The 21,511-nt window shown below is 47.5% G+C and overlaps 1 protein-coding gene and 1 non-coding gene across 2 annotated transcripts in view; both read right to left on the bottom strand.

Moving 5' to 3' along the window:
- Positions 1-3,283: 3,283 nt before the first annotated feature.
- Positions 3,284-3,402, bottom strand: LOC134929830 (5S ribosomal RNA). The gene has a single exon (XR_010178640.1). It is a non-coding gene; the product is annotated as a 5S ribosomal RNA (ribosomal RNA).
- Positions 3,403-13,120: 9,718 nt separating this feature from the next.
- Positions 13,121-21,511, bottom strand: part of TMEM67 (transmembrane protein 67) — a 72,688-nt gene continuing 64,297 nt past the window's right edge. The window contains exons 23-28 of the mRNA XM_063924106.1: positions 16,902-17,018; positions 15,934-16,050; positions 15,689-15,793; positions 14,272-14,374; positions 13,398-13,540; positions 13,121-13,294 (exon numbers count right to left, since the gene is read on the bottom strand). Of these exons, the coding sequence (XP_063780176.1) occupies positions 13,214-13,294; positions 13,398-13,540; positions 14,272-14,374; positions 15,689-15,793; positions 15,934-16,050; positions 16,902-17,018 (666 nt within the window). The 3' untranslated portion in view covers positions 13,121-13,213. The remainder of the gene's footprint in view (positions 13,295-13,397; positions 13,541-14,271; positions 14,375-15,688; positions 15,794-15,933; positions 16,051-16,901; positions 17,019-21,511) is intronic.

The following is a 21,511-nucleotide window of genomic DNA, read 5'->3' as shown; positions in this document are numbered from 1 at the left end:
CTATTTAGTACGGGAGCATCGTCCAAAGCAAAGAAGAAAAAACACTTCATCGAATAGCCTGAGACCTCTGTAGAGAGAGTTGACGAGCCCTGACAACATTCAGAGAGGATTGAAAACCACTAGTGTCAGATTTATATGAAAAATGAACCTCCCCTCTGGAAGAAACGACCGCTGAGGCCGAAGCCGAGCCCGGGGAGTTGCCAATAGAGTACTCCCTGAACAAGAGGCCGAACTTACGGCCGCTAGGCTAATCTCATTTGGAAGAAAAGCGAAAAAGGCAGAGACCTAAAATTCCGGTCAGTGTGGTTTGAAGCGCAGCGGAGCAAAAAAAACCTCCCAGAGAAACCAAAGATGAATGGTAACTGGAAGAAGGGGGAAAAACCCCCTTTTATCTTCATTATGTTCCATAAAGTTTTCCCAAAGTGGCAAAAGCGAGAAGAGGTAATAGACTTCTGAAATCGGAGCCCAGTAGGCCTAACCGAACTAGGGAACTCCTCCCTTCTGAGGTCTCGTGAACAGTCACACGGGTAACCGAAACCAGTGTAAAATTGAACAAGGAGAAAAAAAAAAAAAAAAAAAAAAAAAAAAAAAGGAGCCTGTTGAAGTAGACAGTCCAGTCGAGGTAGGAGCCAAGGCTCCTCTACTGACAACAGGCGTATCTGTATCTTCAAGTCATGCGTGGCCCAACCAGCGCCACCGAGAGGACTAGCACGCATAATCCCCTCCTGTGTTACTGAACATGAAGTAGAAATAGAAAAGGAGGCAGGATAGAATAACCAGAAAACTCCCCGGAGCCCTGAGGGCCTCCACGGCTACTGCCGTCCGAGAGTAATAAAGGGTTAAAGAGTCAGTCAGAACGCCCTGAGGTCGATCCGAAATCTCCGCCCACAGCGGACCAGCTGACAAAACTCCGGGGCATGTTCCCTCACCCAGGAGTCTGACCTGGTGGCTTGATCTGGAAACAAGATTGTTGTCCCCCGTTCCGAGAGGAATGGAGGCGACCACTCATTACGTCGCAACTTGACTGAAGAAATAGAGTCTCTGGTGCCGAGGAATGAAAAAACCTCTGACGGACCGTGTTGAGAAACGTCTATGCGGAGCATAAATTGGATCTGTGTCGAATCAGAAGCTCGTGGATCCTCCGGATATTCAGAAGCCACCTAATGTACAGAGTGGGATAGTAGCAGTAAATTGTCCCATTAGGGAACCAACGTCACCCACTGCCCTTGAAAAAGAGTTATTCTGTTATCTTCCTAAACTCTGTGGGAGCGGAAGAGAGAAGAGTAAAGGACTTACAGTGAAAATGAGAATCCTGTTAAGGGGGAATCTGAGAAAAGCCTGTCCAACGGAAATCAGTAAACAGGCATCTCTGAAGACAAGGGACACGTAAAACTCCCTTTCTTGTTTAAACTAGCAATCACAGACTAAAAGGATTGTAAGGCCAGAATAGGCCTGTCCGAGCCACTTGGCTTCGGAACGTGAAAAGAAAACAAAGGCCTGAGAACTGTCCTAATTCAAATGATATGTGTAAAACAGGGATCAACACCCTTTGCGGTTAGAAACCTATGGAGCGCAGCCTGCAGTATGACTCTCTTGTCATCGTAAATCAGCCGACCCATGCCGAGGGACTCCTGAGACGGTTGTAACCGCCCAAGCCTTCTCCCATCGACCTGCGCCTACCCTGGGACCCTGCAGGTGTAATGGGTGTATAGGATGACATAAAATCAGACTGGACTGAGGATGTTGAACCTCTGCTTCAGCCTTTTTACCCTGAGAACCCCTGGCGACGAAGATATCACCCGTGTGGAGTCAAAAACCTGAAAGGGCACGAAAAAATCTAAAGGGAAGACCAGTAAAGGTCTGTCTTGGAGCTGGGGCAGTAGTAGGAGAAATCAAAGTGGACTTACCTCCAATGGCTCAAGAAATCCTGCAGAAAGTTCCTTCCCCAGAACCATCTGCCCCGTAGGATTTCATGTTTACTTGTCACTGTCGTAGCCCCAGAGGTCGTCGGGTTAAGACAGCCCAAGCGAAGATGCAGGGTCCGAGTCTGTAGACATGGAGACCTCCAAGGAACATAAAGCAGAATCGTGATTCTGACCTGTATCAAAGTATCAATTGATCCTGATGCGAAGCATCCTGTAACCTAGAGGACAATTGTTCCCCAACCTACCTGCTCCGGATACGGTAGAACTATGCTGCCGCATATGTCGATGGATCCCTGAGCAAGGTTGCCTCAGGAAAACGGCGGCTTGATGGACCGGCGATACACCGAGGTGTATACCCTAGAGAGGTTCTGATACCATCTCCTGCCATCTGCGGGGAAAAGATAGGAAAACAAACCTTGTTTGATACCTGATATTGTGTATTCGGGTGTCTGTCGGCCGCCTACCGGAGCCTGCCCAGCTCATCCGAAACTGAACCAGTCGCTGTCATTTTCGTCAATGGCGTGGAACCCTGATGGACTTGACGTGTCCTCCTCCTTTACCTGCAGTATCAGATGAACTGCTGTATTATGTACCTGTATATTCTGAGACACTGGTTCAGATCCACAGAAAACAGACATCAGTAATGCATGGAATGTTAGCAAAGTTTCTTTTTGGAAAGGTGTGTTTGGTCCCGCTGTGATTTGATCCTGTGACCTTGGAAACCAAAGTCCAAGGGCTTACCTGATGAGCTATTGTCTGGTTAATAGTGACATTACCTGCATCATTGATCAAACAGGGGTGTGCAGGTGCGTGGAGGGCGAAGCAGATGGCTCCGCCGCATACTTCACACCTAAGAGGGAATTCTTCGACTATCCCAGGAGAGACAAACGAAAGGAGAAAAGGTGGGTTAAATAAACAGAGCCCTACGTAAGGTCTGCACTATAATGTGTAGTGACCGATACGATTAAAATAAACTTTCTGGAGCAGCGGAGACCTGAACCAGCAACGCTGCGCTGTGGGACAGGAGTCTTAGCCCTAGGCTATAGGAGTTCTCCTTAAAGTTTTGTTTGGATTCAAACCCCTGTTCAGATACCCGCTACTAGCGTACTGAGCCGCAGCGCTATTTGTCTGATGCCTTACACGCATTCCACAATTACAAATAGCATTAGTAACTAGTGACAACAAGGAATAATAAAGGGAAGGCAACACCCCGCCCTGTATTTAGTGTACCGCTAATTAAGGTGCACCAGATGTTTCTCTGAGGTTCCGCTGGCTTTTCAAAATGGTGACCAGCCTGTGAGAAAAATGGGGGAAAATGTTATGTGCAAGATGTTGTTATTAGAAAACATTGCGGAAGTAGCCTACAGCACCTGGTATTCCCAGGCGGTCTCCCATCCAAGTACTAACCGGGCCTGACCCTGCTTAGTTTCCGAGATCAGACGAGATCGGGCGTGTTCAGGGTGGTGTGGCCGTAGGCTTTTATCCCCTATATCTGGTATTTTATGGATTTATCTATATACATACCTACACGCACTTAAATATATATATCTATATATATACATGCACAAACATAACTATATATGTATATATACACACACACCGTAGGTAAATAAATACTGCACAGTAGATCCTTTTAATTATTATTGAGCTGAGTCCCAGCTACTGTAATAGAGCAGGTTCCCTGATTTGCAAGTAGGAAAATGCTGGGTAGAGGAGTCTACTGCAGGAGGAATGTATCTATATTTCAGCAGCCTGAAGTATCGAAAAGTTACAAATCCCAGAGCTGTTGCCTAGCGACGGGGAGACCTGGGAGCCCGCTGAGTAAAGCGGGTTAACTGTTAATATACCTGGGACTTTATTTGTATTTGTCTCTGAGTATGCAAGATTAGCCCACTGGGCTATAGGAGACACTGCAAATATGAAGCCAGGTCTGTGCAGGGAGGAAATGGCCGCCAGAGTGAAACTCCTCTGGGCTATGCGATAAAATCTATATAGTGGATAACTGGATTAGTGCTGAGCCACTCTGACTATATCACATTCTCCTCAGCACCATGTGCATTAAACTCACATAAATGCCTATTACACTATAACAGTGGCCGGGGAGCGGAGAATGCTGAGCCCGCTGTACAGAGCAGGAGTTAGCTCCGCCCCCCGGCTATGGCGCCTTATTGCAAAACTAAGCGGGAAGCGAGCTGTACCCTCCGCTGGGCCTGCGAGTCACCGCCGGGGAGCGCTGAGCGCTGAGCCCGCTATACAGCGCTAGTAGAGCCCTGTATCTGCTAGCCGCCGCCGGGGAGTGTTGCGCTGAACAGAGCGCGAGTCGCCGCCTGGGAGCAGGGAGCGCTGAGCTCGCTCTACAGAGCGGGACTTAGCTCCGCCCCCTCCGTACAAGGCGCCAAATTTAAACATTGCTTTGCGCTCGAGCGGGATCCCTGTGCCGGCTCTGTGAGTCGCGCTGAGTGGGGATCTGTGCGGGGGGTGCGGGGAGCTGGGGGAGCAGAGGGTTATCAGAATGACACACACACGTTTTTCAGTCAGGGTTGTATAAACACATACTCAGCCTCCCCCAATCATCCTGTCTGTTTCTCCATGAGGAGGACAGGTAAGGATACAATAAAGTACATTACAGCCCCAGAGAGCCCTTCTGGAGTGGGTTGTACAACAATAAACAGTGCATTGCTCTAAAAACATACATAGCCACCACAAATAAAGTATACTTCACTCACCACTGTGTTCTTGGTGGATCGGCCCCGACACACGCCGCACGCAGCGGCGTCCAGCCGGAATCTTCTGTGGTGGGGTGGTCCCGACACAAGCCGCACGCAGCGGTGTCCGACCATTTTTGATACTCACCGCTGCCATGCTGCCGGAATCTTCTGCTGGATGGAGTGGCCGCGACACGCGCCGCACGCAGCGGTGTCCGCCAACTCAGGAGAGCTCAGTGTCTCCCTCAGCCGGGGCCCATCCCTAGCCGCACGCAGCTGCGATGGGACCCCGCCGGCAGCTCCCGCGGTGCAGACTGGCAGTGGCAGAGCTGCCAGTCTGTGAGTGTGTGTAAGAAAAATAAAATAATAAAGAAAAAAGAAGAAAATTCTTCAGCTAAACCCAAGTGAACCAGCTACCTCGGGCACTTAACTAAGACTGGCTTGGAGGGGAGATAGTAGGGGAGGAGCTAGCCACAGTGTGAGAATTTTTAAAGTGCCAGCTACCAATACCACCTACTATCTCCCCATTGTAACTACACTCCAGTGGCCCCTAGTGGATGAAGGAGAAAAATGTTGTAAAATTCGTAGGCAGGCGTGTGCAAATCAAGTAGAGATTCCCTTAAATAGTTGTCTTTGTTAATACTGATCATAGGACATACATTTTATACTTTTATTGGACTTAACAGCATTCAAGTGAAAAGTAAATAAGATTTTAAACCTACCGGTAAATCTTTTTCTCCTAGTCCGTAGAGGATGCTGGGGACTCCGTAAGGACCATGGGGTATAGACGGGTTCCGCAGGAGACATGGGCACTCTAATGACTTTAGATGGGTGTGCACTGGCTCCTCCCTCCAGAGCCGGCCCTAACCAATATGATGCCCTAGGCAAGATTTTGGCTGGTGCCCCCTAGCACCACCGCTGGTTCTGCCTCTGACCTTGCCCCTCACCCATAGCAGTCCTTATTTTGGTGTTTGTGCCCCCTATATTTTAAAGAGGAACAGTTCGCACATTTGGTGCTCAGCCCAAAAAGGGGTGTGTTTTTGCTGGCAAGGGGCATGGCCACACAATAGTAACCCCAATTCCAGTTACGCCTCACAATACTGCAACTTTATTCACATTTGATCATGCGATAGTGTACATAATTCATATTACATCCCACAGTAGTATCACTTTACCTTATAAACATTACTCCTCACAGTAGAGCCCCTTATTCACATTGCACCACACCATATTTTTCTTTATTCACATTACACCACACCCTATTGCTCTTTAGTCCCATTAGACGACACAGTAGTGCCCTTTCTATACGCAACGCCACATAGTAGAGCACCTTATACACATAATGCCAGAGTAATGCCCCTTACACATGAGACCATAATGACACACATAGTGCCCCTACCCATTTGCTGCACATTATTACTGCCCCTATACACATAATGATACACATACAGTAGTACCCTGTTACACATATGCCGCACATCATTAATGCTCTTATACACATAATGAAACACATAGTGCCCCTTACTTACACATATGTTGCACATTATTAATGCATTTTTACATGACACACATAATGCTTCTTACACATATTCCAAACACTACTGCACAACAAACCCACTCACATGCACACAGCACTCACACTGCCACTAACACTGTGACCTCTGTCTCTGCTTGGATACAGATGTGTACTCATAAATCTTGCCTCAATGCTAACGACGGGCACCTTTTTGTTATGAAAATGCATCTTATTTGCATTGCTATGTGGCTAGGATGCACAAGCACCTTCTGCTGATTAAACTGATATGCAGCATGCCTATATACTGTGTGAGACTGTGGCTGTATCTGCATATGAAATGCTACACACAGACTATAGGCATGCCGCATATCATTTTAATCAGCAGAAGCTGCTGATGCCCCTAGGAATATCAAATGCCCTAGGCAATTGCCTAGTTTGCCTATGCCTATGGCCGGCTCTGCCTCCCTCTATGCCCCTCCTCCAGATCTCAGTTAAAGAACTGTACCCAGAGGAGACGGACAGTACGAGGAAAGGATTTTTGTTAATCTAAGGGCAAGATACATACCAGCCCACACCATCCACACCGTACAACCTGGAATATACTAACCAGTTAACAGCATGAAACAAAACAGCATCAGCCAGAGACTGATCAAACTGTAACATAACCCTTATGTAAGCAATAACTATATACAAGCCTTGCAGAATTTAGTCCGCACTGGGACGGGCGCCCAGCATCTTCTACGGACTAGGAGAAAAAGATTTACCGGTAGGTTTAAAATCTTATTTTCTCTTACGTCCTAGAGGATGCTGGGGACTCCGTAAGGACCATGGGGATTACACCAAAGCTCCAGACCGGGCGGGAGAGTGCGGGTGACTCTGCAGCACCGATTGAGCAAACATGAGGTCCTCCTCAGCCAAGGTATCAAACTTATAGAATTTAGCAAAAGTGTTTGAACCCGACCAAGTAGCTGCTCGGCAAAGTTGTAATGCCGAGACACCTCGGGCAGCCACCCATGAAGAGCCCACCTTCCTAGTGGAATGGGCCTTTACCGAATTTGGTAACGGCAATCCAGCCGTAGAATGAGCCTGCTGAATCGTGTTAAAGATCCAGCGGGCAATAGTCTGCTTAGAAGCAGGAGCGCCAACATTGTTGGCTGCATACAGGACAAACAGTGCCTCTGTTTTCCTAACCCGAGCCGTCCTGGATTCATAAACTTTTAAGGCCCTGACTACATCAAGAGACTTGGAATCCTCCAAGTCACCCGTAGCCACAGGCACCACAATAGGTTGGTTCATCTGAAACGATGAAACCACCTTAGGTAGAAATTGAGGACGAGTCCTCAACTCTGCTCTATCCACATGGAAAATCAGATAGGGGCTTTTGTGAGACAAAGCCGCCAATTCGGACACCCGCCTCGCAGGTGCCAAGGCTAACAACATGACCACTTTCCAAGTGAGAAATTTTAACTCAACTGTTTGAAGAGGTTCAAACTAGTGTGACTTAAGGAACTGTAACACCACGTTAAGGTCCCATGGTGCTACTGGGGGCACAAAAGGAGGCTGGATGTGCAGCACTCCCTTTACTAAAGTCTGGACTTCTGGGAGAGAAGCCAATTCCTTCTGAAAGAATATTGACAGGGACGAAATCTGCACCTTAATGGAGCCTAACTTTAGGCCCATATCCACTCCTGTCTGCAGAAAGTGGAGAAAACGGCCCAGGTTGAAATCTTCCGTAGGAGCATTCTTGGCTTCACACCAAGATACATATTTCCTCCAGATACGGTGATAATGTTTCGCCGTTACCTTCTTCCTAGCTTTTATCAGAGTAGGGATGACTTCCCCCGGAATGCCTTTCCTAGCTAGGATTTGGCGTTCAACCGCCATGCCGTCAAACGTAACCGCGGTAAGTCTTGGAACACGCAGGGCCCCTGCTGCAACAGGTCCTCCCTGGGAGGAAGAGGGCACAGATCTTCTGTGAGCATCTCCAGAAGATCTGAATACCAGGCCCTTCGAGGCCAATCCGGAATAATGAGTATTGTCTGGACTCTTTTTCGTCTTATGATTCTCAGTATTTTTGAGATGAGTGGAAGAGGAGGGAAGACATAGACCGACGGAAACACCCACGGTGTCACCAGGGCGTCTACCGCTACCGCCTGAGGGTCCCTTGACCTGGAACAAAACCTCTGAAGTTTCTTGTTGAGGCGTAACGCCATCATGTCTATATGAGGAAGCCCCCAACGACTTGTTATCTCTGCAAAAACTTCTTGATGCAGACCCCACTCTCCTGGATGGAGATCGTGTCTGCTGAGGAAGTCTGCTTCCCAGTTGTCCACTCCCGGAATGAAGACTGCTGACAGCGCGCTTACGTGATTTTCCACCCAGCGAAGAATCCTGGTGGCTTCCGCCATTGCCACTCTGCTCCTTGTCCCGCCATGGCGGTTTACATGAGCCACCGCTGTGACGTTGTCCGATTGAATCAGAACAGGTCGCGAAGAAGAGTCTCCGCTTATCGTAGGCCGTTGTATATGGCCCTTAATTTCAGCACGTTGATGTGTAGACAAGCCTCTGGCTTGACCACAGTCCCTGAAAATTTCTTCCTTGTGTGACTGCTCCCCATCCTCGGAGGCTCGCGTCCGTGGTTACCAGAACCCAGTCTTGAATGCCGAACCTGCGACCCTCTAGAAGGTGAGCACTCTGCAGCCACCACAGGAGAGACACCCTGGCCCTGGGGGACAGGCTTATTTTCTGATGTATTTGTAGATGGGACCCCGACCACTTGTCCAGAAGGTCCCACTGAAATGTCCTCGCATGGAACCTGCCGAAGGGGATGGCCTCATAGGACGCCACCATCTTTCCCAGTACTTGAGTGCATTGATGAACTGACACTCTTTTTGGCTTTAACAGGTCTCTGACCATGCTCTGGAGTTCCTGGGCTTTTTCCATTGGGAGAAAAACCCTCTTCTTTTCCGTGTCCAGAATCATGCCTAAAAATTATAGCCGAGTCGTTGGAATCAACTGCGACTTTGGCAGATTTAGGATCCAGCCGTGTTGCTGCAGCACTCTCAGGAAGAGTGACACGCTTTTCAGCAACTGATCTCTCGATCTCGCTTTTATCAGGAGATCATCCAAGTATGGGATAATTGTGACTCCTTGCCTGCATAGGAACACCATCATTTCCGCCATTACCTTGGTGAAAATCCTCGGGGCCGTGGACAGCCCAAACGGAAACGTCTGAAACTGGTAATAACAGTCCTGTACAGCGAATCTCAGGTACTGAGGAGGAGGATAAATGGGGACATGAAGGTATGCATCCTTTATGTCTAGTGATACCATAAAACCCCCTCCTTCCAGGCTGGAGATCACTGCCCGCAGAGATTCCATCTTGAATTTGAACCTCTTTAGATACAGGTTTAGGGACTTTAGATTCAGAATGGGTCTGACCGAGCCATCCGGTTTCAGGACCACAAATAGGGTTGAATAGTACCCTTTCCCCTGTTGTATTAGGGGAACCTTGATAATCACCTGCTGTCGACACAGCTTTTGTATTGCAGCTAAAACTATTTCCCTCTCTGGGGGAGAAGCTGGCAAAGCCGACTTGAAAAATCGTTGAGGAGGCACTTCTTCGAATTCCAGTTTGTAGCCTTGGGATACAATTTCTGTCGCCCAAGGATCAAAATCTGACAGAACCCAGACCTGGCTGAAGAGTCGAAGGCGTGCCCCCACAGGCGCTGACTCCCGCAGTGGAGCCCCAGCGTTATGCGGTGGATTTTGTAGAAGCCGGGGAGGACTTCTGTTCCTGTGAACTAGCCGTAGCAGGCATTCTTTTCCCTCTACCCTTACCTCTGGCGAGGAAGGACGAGCCCCGACCTCTTCTGGACTTATGCGACAGAAAGGACTACATCTGATATTAAGGTGTTTTCTTTTGCTGTGGGGGAACATAAGGCAAAAAAGATTTACCCGCCGTAGCTGTGGAAACCAGGTCCGCGAGGCCCTCCCCAAATAAAACCTCACCATTGTAGGGCAAAGTTTCAATATGCCTCTTTGAATCGGCATCACCCGTCCATTGGCGGGTCCACAGGGCTCGCCTAGCAGAAATTGCCATGGCATTGGCTCTTGAACCCAACAGCCCAACGTCTCTCGCAGCATCTCTCATATATAACGCTGCGTCTTTTATATGACCCAAGGTCAATAAAATGCTATCCTTATCTAGGGTGTCAATGTCAGATGACAAGTTATCTGCCCATGCTGCTATTGCGCTACATACCCATGCTGACGCTACTGCCGGTCTCAGCAAGGCCCCCGTATGTGTATAAATTGATTTTAAGGTAGTCTCCTGTCTGCGATCAGCAGGATCCTTGAGGGCTGCCGTGTCTGGAGACGGTAGCGCCACCTTCTTGGACAAGCGCGTCAAAGCCTTGTCCACCCTGGGCGAGGATTCCCACCGTAACCTGTCCTGTGTGGGGAAAGGATACGCCAGAAGAATTCTCTTGGGAATCTGCAGTTTCTTGTCTGGAGTTTCCCAAGCTTTTTCAAATAAAGCATTCAGCTCATGAGATGGGGGAAAGATTACCTCAGGTTTTTTCTCCTTAAACATGCATACCCTCGTGTCAGGCACCGAGGGGTCCTCTGTGATATGCAAAACATCTTTTATTGCAATACTCATATAATGAATACTTTTGGCCACCCTTGGGTGTAACCTCGCATCATCGTAGTCGACACTGGAGTCAGAATCCGTGTCTGCTACCTGGGACAGGGGACGTTTATGAGACCCTGAAGGGCCTTATGACACAGTCAAAGCCATGGATTGACTCCCTGTTCTATCCCTGGACTCTGCTTTGTCCAATCTTTTATGTAATAAAGACACATTTGCATTTAAAACATTCCACATATCCATCCAATCAGGTGTCGACTGTGCCGACGGAGACACCACAATCATCTGCTCTACCTCCTCCTTAGACGAGCCTTCAGCTTCAGACATGCCGACACACACGTACCGACACCCCCACACACACTGGGATATATATATATATATATGGAGACAGTCCCCCAATAAGGCCCTCTGGAGAGACAGAGAGAGAGTATGCCAGCACACACCCAGTGCCACTGGACACTGAGACAAAATCCCAGTCTGTACAGAGCTTTTATATATCAATAATACACTCACTGCGCCAAATAAATGTGCCCCCCCCCCCTCCTTTTTGCCCTCTGTACTTGTGTTCAGCAGGGGAGAGTCCGGGGAGCAGCTTCTCTGCAGCGTGCTGTGGAGAAGAGTTGCGCTGGTTAGTGCTGGAGGATCAAGCTCCGCCCCCTCAACGGCGGGCTTCGGTTCCGCTCAAATTCTTTATACTGGCGGGGGTTTATTTAATATACTGCCTCCGCAGTATATATATGTCAGCCAGTGTCCCTTGAGGTTTATTATTGCTGACCAGGGCGCCTCTCCTGCGCCCTGCACCCATACAGTGCCGTCAGTGTGTGTGAATGTGGGAGCAATGGCGCGCAGCATTACCGCTGCGCGGTACCTCAGTGAAGATCTGAAGTCTTCTGCTGCCTTTGAAGTCTTCTTTCTTCTTATACTCACCCAGCTTCTATCTTCCGGCTCTGTGAGGAGGACGGCGGCGCGGCTCCGGGACGAACAGCGAGGATGAGACCTGCGTTCCACTTCCAACCCTCTGGAGCTAATGGTGTCCAGTAGCCTAAGAAGCAGAGCCTATCAGTTAAGTAGGTCTGCTTCTCTCCCCTCAGTCCCACGATGCAGGGAGCCTGTTGCCAGCAGTGCTCCCTGAAAATAAAAAACCTAACAAAAGTCTTTTTCAGAGAAACTCAGGAGAGCTCCCCTGCAGTGCATCCAGTCTCCTCTGGGCACAGGATCTAACTGAGGTCTGGAGGAGGGGCATAGAGGGAGGAGCCAGTGCACACCCATCTAAAGTCTTTAGAGTGCCCATGTCTCCTGCGGAGCCCGTCTATACCGCATGGTCCTTACGGAGTCCCCAGCATCCTCTAGGACGTAAGAGAAACTGGGTTTGAACAGCAGTGAATACTGTAAGTAGGGCAAGTGTTACTCAGCAGTGCAATCTGCTGGTGGGAGAACAAAGTACTCGTAATTGGAAGGCAGCAACCAGTAGACCGTAGATGTTCCCAAACATGGTCATCGAGGCACCCTAACGGTCCAGGTTTTAAGTATACCCATACTTGGCCACAGGTGACTTAATTAGTACATTACCTAAGTCAAATTGATTTAACTATCTGAGCTGGGCCATGGATATACTTAAAACCTGGCCGTTAGGGTGCCTTGAGGACTACATTTCGGAACTGCTAACTTATGGGATGAAAAATTTATTTAAAGCACCAACATCGTGATGGATGGATTCCACAATTATATATAATGACATAATACTTACGGTGACTTAACCATAAAAATGATGAAACAAAATACAGACCTCCTATCTAATAATGTATAAAACCGTAACCTTTCTTTGTTTTGCTCTATGGGGGGTATTCAATTAGGGCCATTTTTTCGCCTAGGTGAAAAAACTGCCCTTTTCGCTATTTTTTCTGGCGAATGGGGATTCGCCCTATTCAATAGTAGTAGTTTCTTCGCCTAAGCAAAAAATACAGCAGTAGTGAAAAACATGTGGATCGGCGAATCCACGTGTTTTCACACATGTGCTGGCAAAAACGTGGGCTGTTTTCGACGATTCTGAGGCATTTTTCGCCAATGCCTTTTCACTAAAAAAGAAGTGAAACAGCATTGGCGAAAATGCTTTAAAAAGTGTGAAAACAGCCCGCAACTGAATACGCAGGGGGTGAATTTGATAGCTCCGAAATTGTTGGAGCTAATTGAATACCCCTTATATAGGAAAAATATGGGGTATAAATCTAATAGAAAAAATGCTAAACAGTAATAAACTAGTGTCACTTGTTTTGCTGTAAGAATGTAACAATATAGCAAACTTAGCAATAAATATAAAAAACACTGGAAGCTCAAAAATATTTTTGCTCTGTACAGTACAAAAGTAACATTTGCATCAGTGGTCCATAGTCATTTGGTACACAGCTGCTGCCCAGCATTAAAGCAGGAATCTTTCATCTATAAGAGTTTTGGACGCCAAGTTCCTCTTCCCCACAGCAGCACGGATAAGTCGGAAACACTACAAAAAAAAAAGAAAAGAAAAGAAAAGGCTTTGAACGTAGAAAAAGAAGTGGTGACGAATAAGTGTGACAATCTCTGGAAGTATTGGACAAAGAGCTGACCTCGTGTTGCAGGTAGGTGATGGTAGCAGCCAGAACAAAGCTTTGAGACATGAGATCCACAGTACAGAAACACAGAGTGTCGAAGATGAGGAGCGTTGATTCATGACCATAGAACAGAACGTCGCTGAAAGAATGATGTTCATCTGTAACAAGAGAGTCACAGTCACTTTAATGACCATAAAAAACATTTCACATTGGGCCTGGTGACAAGGCATGTTTTGTCTCAGGGATAGGCAATCTGTGGTACTCCAGCACAGTTGGTGTAATGGTTAGCGCTGCTGCCGCACAGTACTGAGGTCTTGGGTTTGATGACAACATGGTCCAGACTGTGTTGCGTGTGTATGTCCTGTCCTGAGCACATAATGGCCAGATGTGTTTCTAATTTGGCTACACACAAGACAGTGCTTTGGTAATTAGATCAAATGAATGGATCACCTGGTGTCTAGTGTGATAACCACACACATACATAGGTCACAGTCTGCAGACGCATGGATTGGAAATCCTGATTATACGGTATGCAAGCCATGTCTAGGCATTTTGGTACCAAAAGTAGCCAAACTTCATAGAACAATCAGTCCATGTGCAGCTTGCTTTAATAAAAATTCATATGGGTTGGCATCTTCAAGAGGAACACATAAGACAAGGAAACAAAAGATCATGCGTTTCTAAAAAATGTAATAATTTAGACTATAACGTCATAAAATTCTCCTATAGGCATATGTAGCATGGATCAGTTAATGCTTGCATGCATACACCCAGTCTCATTCAGAGCTCCCTAATGTGATCCCGCAGCTTCTTCTAATCACGTAATAATAATAATAATAATAATAATAATGATAATGATGGGGTAAGAGACACAGGAAAAACACAATACCATTATAGAAGATACTTCTGTCCATGGGCTCCATAAATTCCATGTTGAGCATTCGTTCCAAAAGCAGCTTATCTTTCACAAAGTAATCCATGTCTTTAAAAGCCTGTAATACACAAAGGAAGTGCTCTCACAAGTGTCTGAATGAGTCACAAATAGAAAAGCCTGCACTAGACTTAATCGCCACTTTGGAGCTTTACAGGGTCTTCTTTTCTAAAATGTTATTATTTTACTTTAACTATGAGTAGTGAGCAGTCTAATAAACATCAATGGCACAGTGGTAGAGTGGTTAGTATTGCTGCCTCACATAACTGGGTCCTTGTGTTGGAATGAAAGCAGGGTGCTCTCTCGATGTAGAATTTTATGTCCTCCCCACATCAGTGTGGAATCTGCTCTGGAAGCTCCAATTTCTGCTCACAGACCAAAAACATACAGGTTCATATTCTAACTAATCCTGAGCTCCTGCTGGGGCACTACCTGCCAGATAAGTCCTGGTGACTTCCCATGCTAAACGTGGAAGTGTTTAGCACAAGCCTAGGCAACCTGTGGTTCTCCAGGTGCTGTGAAACTAGAAGTTCCAGCACACCCTGCCAGCTATGACAAAGAGCCAGGAGTTTAAAGTATCTTACCACCTGGGGAACCACAGGTGTCCAGACCTGGATTAGCACTTTCATACTCATCATAGAGTGTTCACTGTTTGGCACTAATTCGGCCACCAATAATAGCCACCATAATTAAAAGGCCCAGAGATATACTGCTCCCCATAAACATACGGCAGGCTGGTTAAACAAAAGCACAGCTAAAAATGCCACACTGTTACAAGGTATAATACAATGTGGGTCTTATTGGAACTTCTGAGGAGCACAGCGCAGAGAAAAAGGGCAGTTGTGAAGCAAAAGGGAAGGTCTTAGGTACAAAAGAGGGACAGATGTGAATGGGATAAGAAAAGAAGTTTGGGAGTAATCTATGGGCAGGAAGTTTAGGGCTTGATACAAAGATGTACGCAACCTGATTTTTTCACAGTTGAGTGATTACCGGCTGACAGTGAGGATTTATACGCAGAGTGATTGACAGTCGGACTGTTTGGGGAAAGTAACTTGGGAGTGGTGGCAAAAAAATGCACACATGTTGCGACCGTTTTGGGGACATGTTAATGCTTGCGGCTGCAATCCCATAGTCAGTATAAATGTCTCCGCCACCTTATTTCCTGGGTCCGTAGCTCTACTCGGGTGGCCGATGTTTGCCTAATGTGTGTCCGATGGTTACGTCTTTGAAGCATTCTATACAGCTCCCAGCGGCTGCGACATTACCATATTTTCGCAAAGCTGCTGCATATGATTCACAGCTGCGAAAGCATCTGCGTAAATCTCTGAACCAGGCCCTTGATACATGTTGAGAATTACCAAGATGTGGTACATACATGATCAATGAAGGAACAAAGGAATTTGTTCATGGTGTGGTAGGCCTTTGTGCTCTGCTCTGACATGCTTGATGTGCTCTGTATAAGCCGAGACGGTCCATGGTTCTGCATTGAAAACAAACACACTTTAAGTCAGGTATCCATGTAATGCTCCCCAGAGGAACCTGGGTAATCAGTACCACCGTCCCCTTTACCCCTCAGCGTCCCTGGCAGAAGATGTAAATCTCCGTACTGCAAAGCTTTACCTTAGCTAAATTATCATGAATCCGGTCAAACTGTACCCTGGTGCGGGTGGAGATGGAAACCTGGAAAGTCTGAATGTCCGTGTTTGGTTGTAGCCCTCGCTGGCTGCACATATTCTCCTACAACGAGAAAGATGCACATTTACTAACAGCTGTATATCTAAATCTGCATTTTAGGAAACAGCTATGTTTATGACGCCACGAAGGCTGATGTGTGCATGTCACCAGCACTCTAGTCATGTCCAACGTCCGGGCCTTCCAGGACAACATGGGATTATACAGCAGCTGGATTTCCTGTGCAATATGTGCACAATTCTGGCAGACCAGAGACGGTATAAAAGGAAGTAACACATCAGGACAGTGGAATTACGCTTTAACTGAGCTCCGGGCAGAGATTCTCAAATGCAGCCCCCAAGGTACCCCAATGGTCCAGGTTTTAGGTATATCCATGGCTCAGCAGAGATGGTTAAATCAAATTGATTAAGGTGCTAATTAAGTCACCTGTGTCCAAGCATGGATATACTTAAATCCTGGATCATTGGGGTGCCTTGAGAACCTCTGGCTTAGTGTATTTAAGCCAAGTAGCCAATGAACCACAAAATGACCTGCTGGCACCTAGACTGGGGAGTGATTCCTCCAGAGGTGGATGGGCAAACGTCTTATCTTCACTCCATAAAAGACTGGTGTTCCTGGATATCACTAAGGGGTCTATTCATGAAGCAGTGAAAAGTGTGGAGAAATGAGCCTGTGAAGAAGTTGTCCATGGCAACCAATCTGCTGCTCCGTACAATTGTATAGTATGCAAATTATTAATGTTACTTCAGTGCTGATTGGTTGCCATGGGCAACTTCTCCACTGGCTCACTTCTCCACACTTTTCACTGCTTCATGAATAGACCCCTAAGTATCTCCTGCATGCTACATTATTATGTCTGTCCCTGACATACACCCCATAGTACACAATACAATTACCGCTTCTCTCTTTAGATTCAGATTCATCTCCTCCATGTTGGTGTCGGAGTGTCCATGGACTGAGCGGCCATGGATGTAGTATCCAGAGCATCGGTGTGACAACATGAAGACGGAGATCTGCAAAGTGGATGCAAATAATGTATATATAAATAATAAGGATATTAGTACAGGTTGAGTATCCCTTATCCAAAATGCTTGGGACCAGAGGTATTTTGGATATGGGATTTTTCCGTATTTTGGAATAATTGCATACCATAATGAGATATCATGGCGATGGGACCTAAATCTAAGCACAGAATGCATTTATGTTACATATACACCTTATACACACAGCCTGAAGGTAATTTTAGCCAATATATTTTATAACTTTGTGCATTAAACAAAGTGTTTCTACATTCACACAATTCATTTATGTTTCATATACACCTTATACACACAGCCTGAAGGTCATTTAATACAATATTTTTAATAACTTTGTGTATTAAACAAAGTTTGTGTACATTGAGCCATCAGAAAACAAAGGTTTCACTATCTCACTCAAAAAAGTCAGTATTTCGGAATATTCCGTATTTCGGATATTTGGATATGGGATACTCAACCTGTATAACCTACTGTCATACTGTATATGGGGCTGTCTCTACAGAGACCATTCCTCAGACACTTGTCAGTGGATTGTGATGGGCTCTGTATATTAGCTCTCCATTCATAATGTCAATATGGTTATAATGCCGACATTGAACATGGTCAGAACGCAGACACTGTAGTTTTAAGGTAAGTGTGTCCCTAACCCCCTAAACCAGGGGTGGGGAACCTTTTTTCTACCGAGGGCCATTTGGATATTTATAAAATCCTTCTGGGGCCATACAAGTCTGCCCCCGCGCGCGCCCAAAAAATGGGTGTGGCCAGTTAAAATGGGACGTGATACACATATGCCCCCAATAGTGCAGTGCCAGATCCACAATTGCCCCCACAGTGCCAGGTATACAAATGCCCCTCACAGTGCCAGGTATACAGATGCCCCCACAGTGCCAGGTATACAGATGCCCCCACAGTGCCAGGTATACAAATGCCCCCCACAGTGCCAGGTATACAGATGCCCCCACAGTGCCAGGTATACAGATGCCCCCCACAGTGCCAGGTATACAGATGCCCCCACAGTGCCAGGTATACAGATGCCCCCACAGTGCCAGGTATAGAGATGCCCCCATAGTGCCAGGTATACAGATGTCCCCACAGTGCCAGGTATACAGATGCCCCCACAGTGCTAGGTATACAAATGCCCCTCACAGTGCCAGGTATACAGATGCCCCCACAGTGCCAGGTATACAGATGCCCCTCACAGTGCCAGGTATACAGATGCCCCCACAGTGCCAGGTATACAGATGCCCCCACAGTGCCAGGTATACAGATGTCCCCACAGTGCCAGGTATACAGATGCCCCCACAGTGCTAGGTATACAAATGCCTCTCACAGTGCCAGGTATACAGATGCCCCCACAGTGCCAGGTATACAGATGCCCCCACAGTGCCAGGTATACAAATGCCCCTCACAGTGCCAGGTATACAAATGCCCCTCACAGTGCCAGGTATACAGATGCCCCCACAGTGCCAGGTATACAGATGCCCCCCACAGTGCCAGGTATACAGATGCCCCCCACAGTGCCAGGTATACAGATGCCCCCCACAGTGCCAGGTATACAGATGCCCGTCCCGCTTACCGCTCCTTTCGGCGGGACACGTGGAGAGCGCGGCTATGTTGGGCGGCGGAGTGTAAGACTTGAAACCAGCCGCCGCTTCGAGAGCCAATCAGAGCTCGCGGACCGCCACCTGCCGCTCCTGTTTGGCTGCCGGTCCGCGAGCTCTGATTGGCTCACGAACCGGCGGCTGGTTTCAAGTCCTACACACCGCCGCCCCCGCCCGACAATAGCCGAGCTCTCCTCCGTGTGGTGACAGCTGAGACACGCTGCCGCCGGACTGCGGCGGCGTGTCTCACTGAGAGGAGCGGGTGGGCCGGACCAAACAGCTTCGCGGGCCTTATACGGCCCGCGGGCCAGAGGTTCCCCACCTCTGCCCTAAACCTAAGCCTTACTCTAATGCTAATCACACAACGGGCAGTCAGAGCTGCACATATTGCCACATTGTGTGCTCGGAAATAAGCGCAGATCTTCTCCTGTACACAGTGCTGCCGCACTGCTCCCATCCATCCGCATGTGAAAGTAGCGGTCATTACGATCAGCGAGCATTTGTACCAGTCCTATCATTAGCGCAATGGTTCTGTCCAAAATCAGATGGATCTCCGCATAGCCCATAATTCCGCCTACTCACCCACCGAACATTTAGCCTGCATGAGAACGCCCAGTTGACATCCAGTTACCCCCATTCTGCCATCAAGTAGAGATCTGCCATCAAGTAGAGATCTGACGGATACGCGTACAATTCAGCAATAGTGGCTCATACAGCAGTTTCTTATTCTTAGCTCGGACTCCTTTATTAGTGTGAAAAAATGCAAGATCTGTCGACAGAGCTTACTTTTGTTCAGTTCTAAAAGCTGGGAGAGAGATTTAGTGGACAGAGAGAAAGTGCCAACCAATCAGCTTCTAACTGCCATGTTTCAGGCTGAAAAATGACAGAAGCGGACAGCTGGTTGGTACTTTATCGCTTCTCGCCTGGGTGTCATATTAAGAGGGGAGGAGGCCTGTGTACAGTGTCCCTCCGGGTCCCCTCCTCTTTATCCGGCAGTGAAGGTCTCTGGGAAAATGAGCACTAGAGCTTCGGGAAAATTATGCGACTGCCTTTTTTTCTTGGCGATTGTCCTACTGCACATGCGCATAACAACGGGAAAACAGCCGACGCACCATTTTCCTGGTGATTTGTGCAGCGTGCTGCTGCCGACACAGGACTCCAAAGGGGTAAGTAATGAAGATATGGGTGCAGGGTGTAGGCCACCGTAGACCCAGGGACCTGTGTGCTCGCACACCCTGCACCTGTTACAGATACGCCACTGCTCCCCACTTTATCTCCCTCCAAGCTTTGATAGGTAAAGTAGCTAAACTAACAGTGGAAGAAGTAAATAATTTCTGGGAATGTACTAACACAGCGTCAGTAAGAGCTCACTCTCTGTCGTAGTGTCAGACTGAAGGAAGGAGAACAGCCCTCACTTTGGGGGTCATTCGCCGGGCAACGACGCCAGGACCGATTAAAGCGTTTGCAGGCGTGATCGCAAGAAGATTGACAGCGGGAAGGAGGATTGGGGCGTCTACTCACCGTTTCCCAGGCGAACGCAGGCGTGGTAAGGCGTTTGGAGGGCGGATGTCTGACGTCACAGCCGGGACCTTCATCGCTGGATCCGTCGCACAGGGTAAGTAGCTGCAGGGCTGGTCTTGTTTTGCGGGAAACTTTTTTAACATAGCAGGGCTGCACAAGCGATCGCAGCCCTGCTATGCTAAAATACACTCCCCCATAGGCGGCATGAGGTTGATCGCACGTGCAGCAAAAAGTTGCTACGTGCGATCAACTCGGAGTGACCCCCTTAGCACACTGGAGTCACAAAACTATGGAAAAACTATATATTAGCAGCATTTACAGCTCTTATAAGGAGAAAGCCTGTGATCCCACCAGGGATTCCCTGATGTAAGGGGCAAGGAGTCCGCAAGCTAAGGTTCCACTTCCATCATGTTTATGATACTGTGCAATGATTTGGTTTACGAGGTGCAACCAGTGTGCAAGTACATGTATTTGTATGCTACATTTGTTATATTCTTGCATTACATCGTTAATAGTATTTGAGGTGCATTTATACATTGTATTTTTTATACTTTTGTATAATTAATGTTTCTATGCTCTTCCTGTTTTTAACATTGTGCAGCTACGGACCAGGGGTGATTGCGTCACTGGTGGGTGTGTCTCCCATGAGCCCGGATGCCAGCAGCAGCACATGGGGGATGGGATATAAGGAGAGAGTTTTTATTTTGATTGTTTGTGCCTGAAGACGTTGTGAATAAACATCAAAACGTCGCTATTATCTGCATGTTCTCGCTTCATTTATACCAGGGGCTGCAGTTTAAGGTTCTAAATTGGGACTACAGATCAGGGAGATTGTACTGAGGGTACTGGGACCATTATTTGTCTAATGTAGAGGCTGATCCAGGTTGTATCGCAAAACGCGATCCAACCGCAAATATTAAGAAATTGATTGCATCGCAATTTCTGCTTGATAAAGGGTAGGGAGCGGCGGTCAGCATGCTGGACGGCCTTCCCCTGCGATGGGCGGCCCACAGCATGCGATCTCATGGAATGCAAATTCTGCTACTTAGCAGAATTGGCAATCCAACCTGAATTAGGCCCATTATGCGAGTGCTGCCTTTTTTGGATTTGTATATATGTATCTATGTAAAGTCTGCACTTTGAGTAGATCCTCTATATAACACGCTTTTTTTTTAATGTGCTACTAAGAAACTAAGGGCCTGATCCAGCATTATATGCTGAACCAAATACCCACGCAGATTCCCAATGATCAGAAATCTGCGCAGGGCCTGTTCTGTGCATGTGCAGAACGGTTCCTGAGTGATGGCAGGCAGCCCTCCTTCTGCCTTATTGACAGGCAGAGGCGGC

This window comes from Pseudophryne corroboree, chromosome 5, assembly GCF_028390025.1.
Source record: "Pseudophryne corroboree isolate aPseCor3 chromosome 5, aPseCor3.hap2, whole genome shotgun sequence".
Taxonomy (NCBI): Eukaryota; Metazoa; Chordata; class Amphibia; order Anura; family Myobatrachidae; genus Pseudophryne; species Pseudophryne corroboree.
The sequence above is the reverse complement of the archived record's forward strand: the minus strand, read 5'-3'. Positions and strand labels throughout refer to the sequence as shown.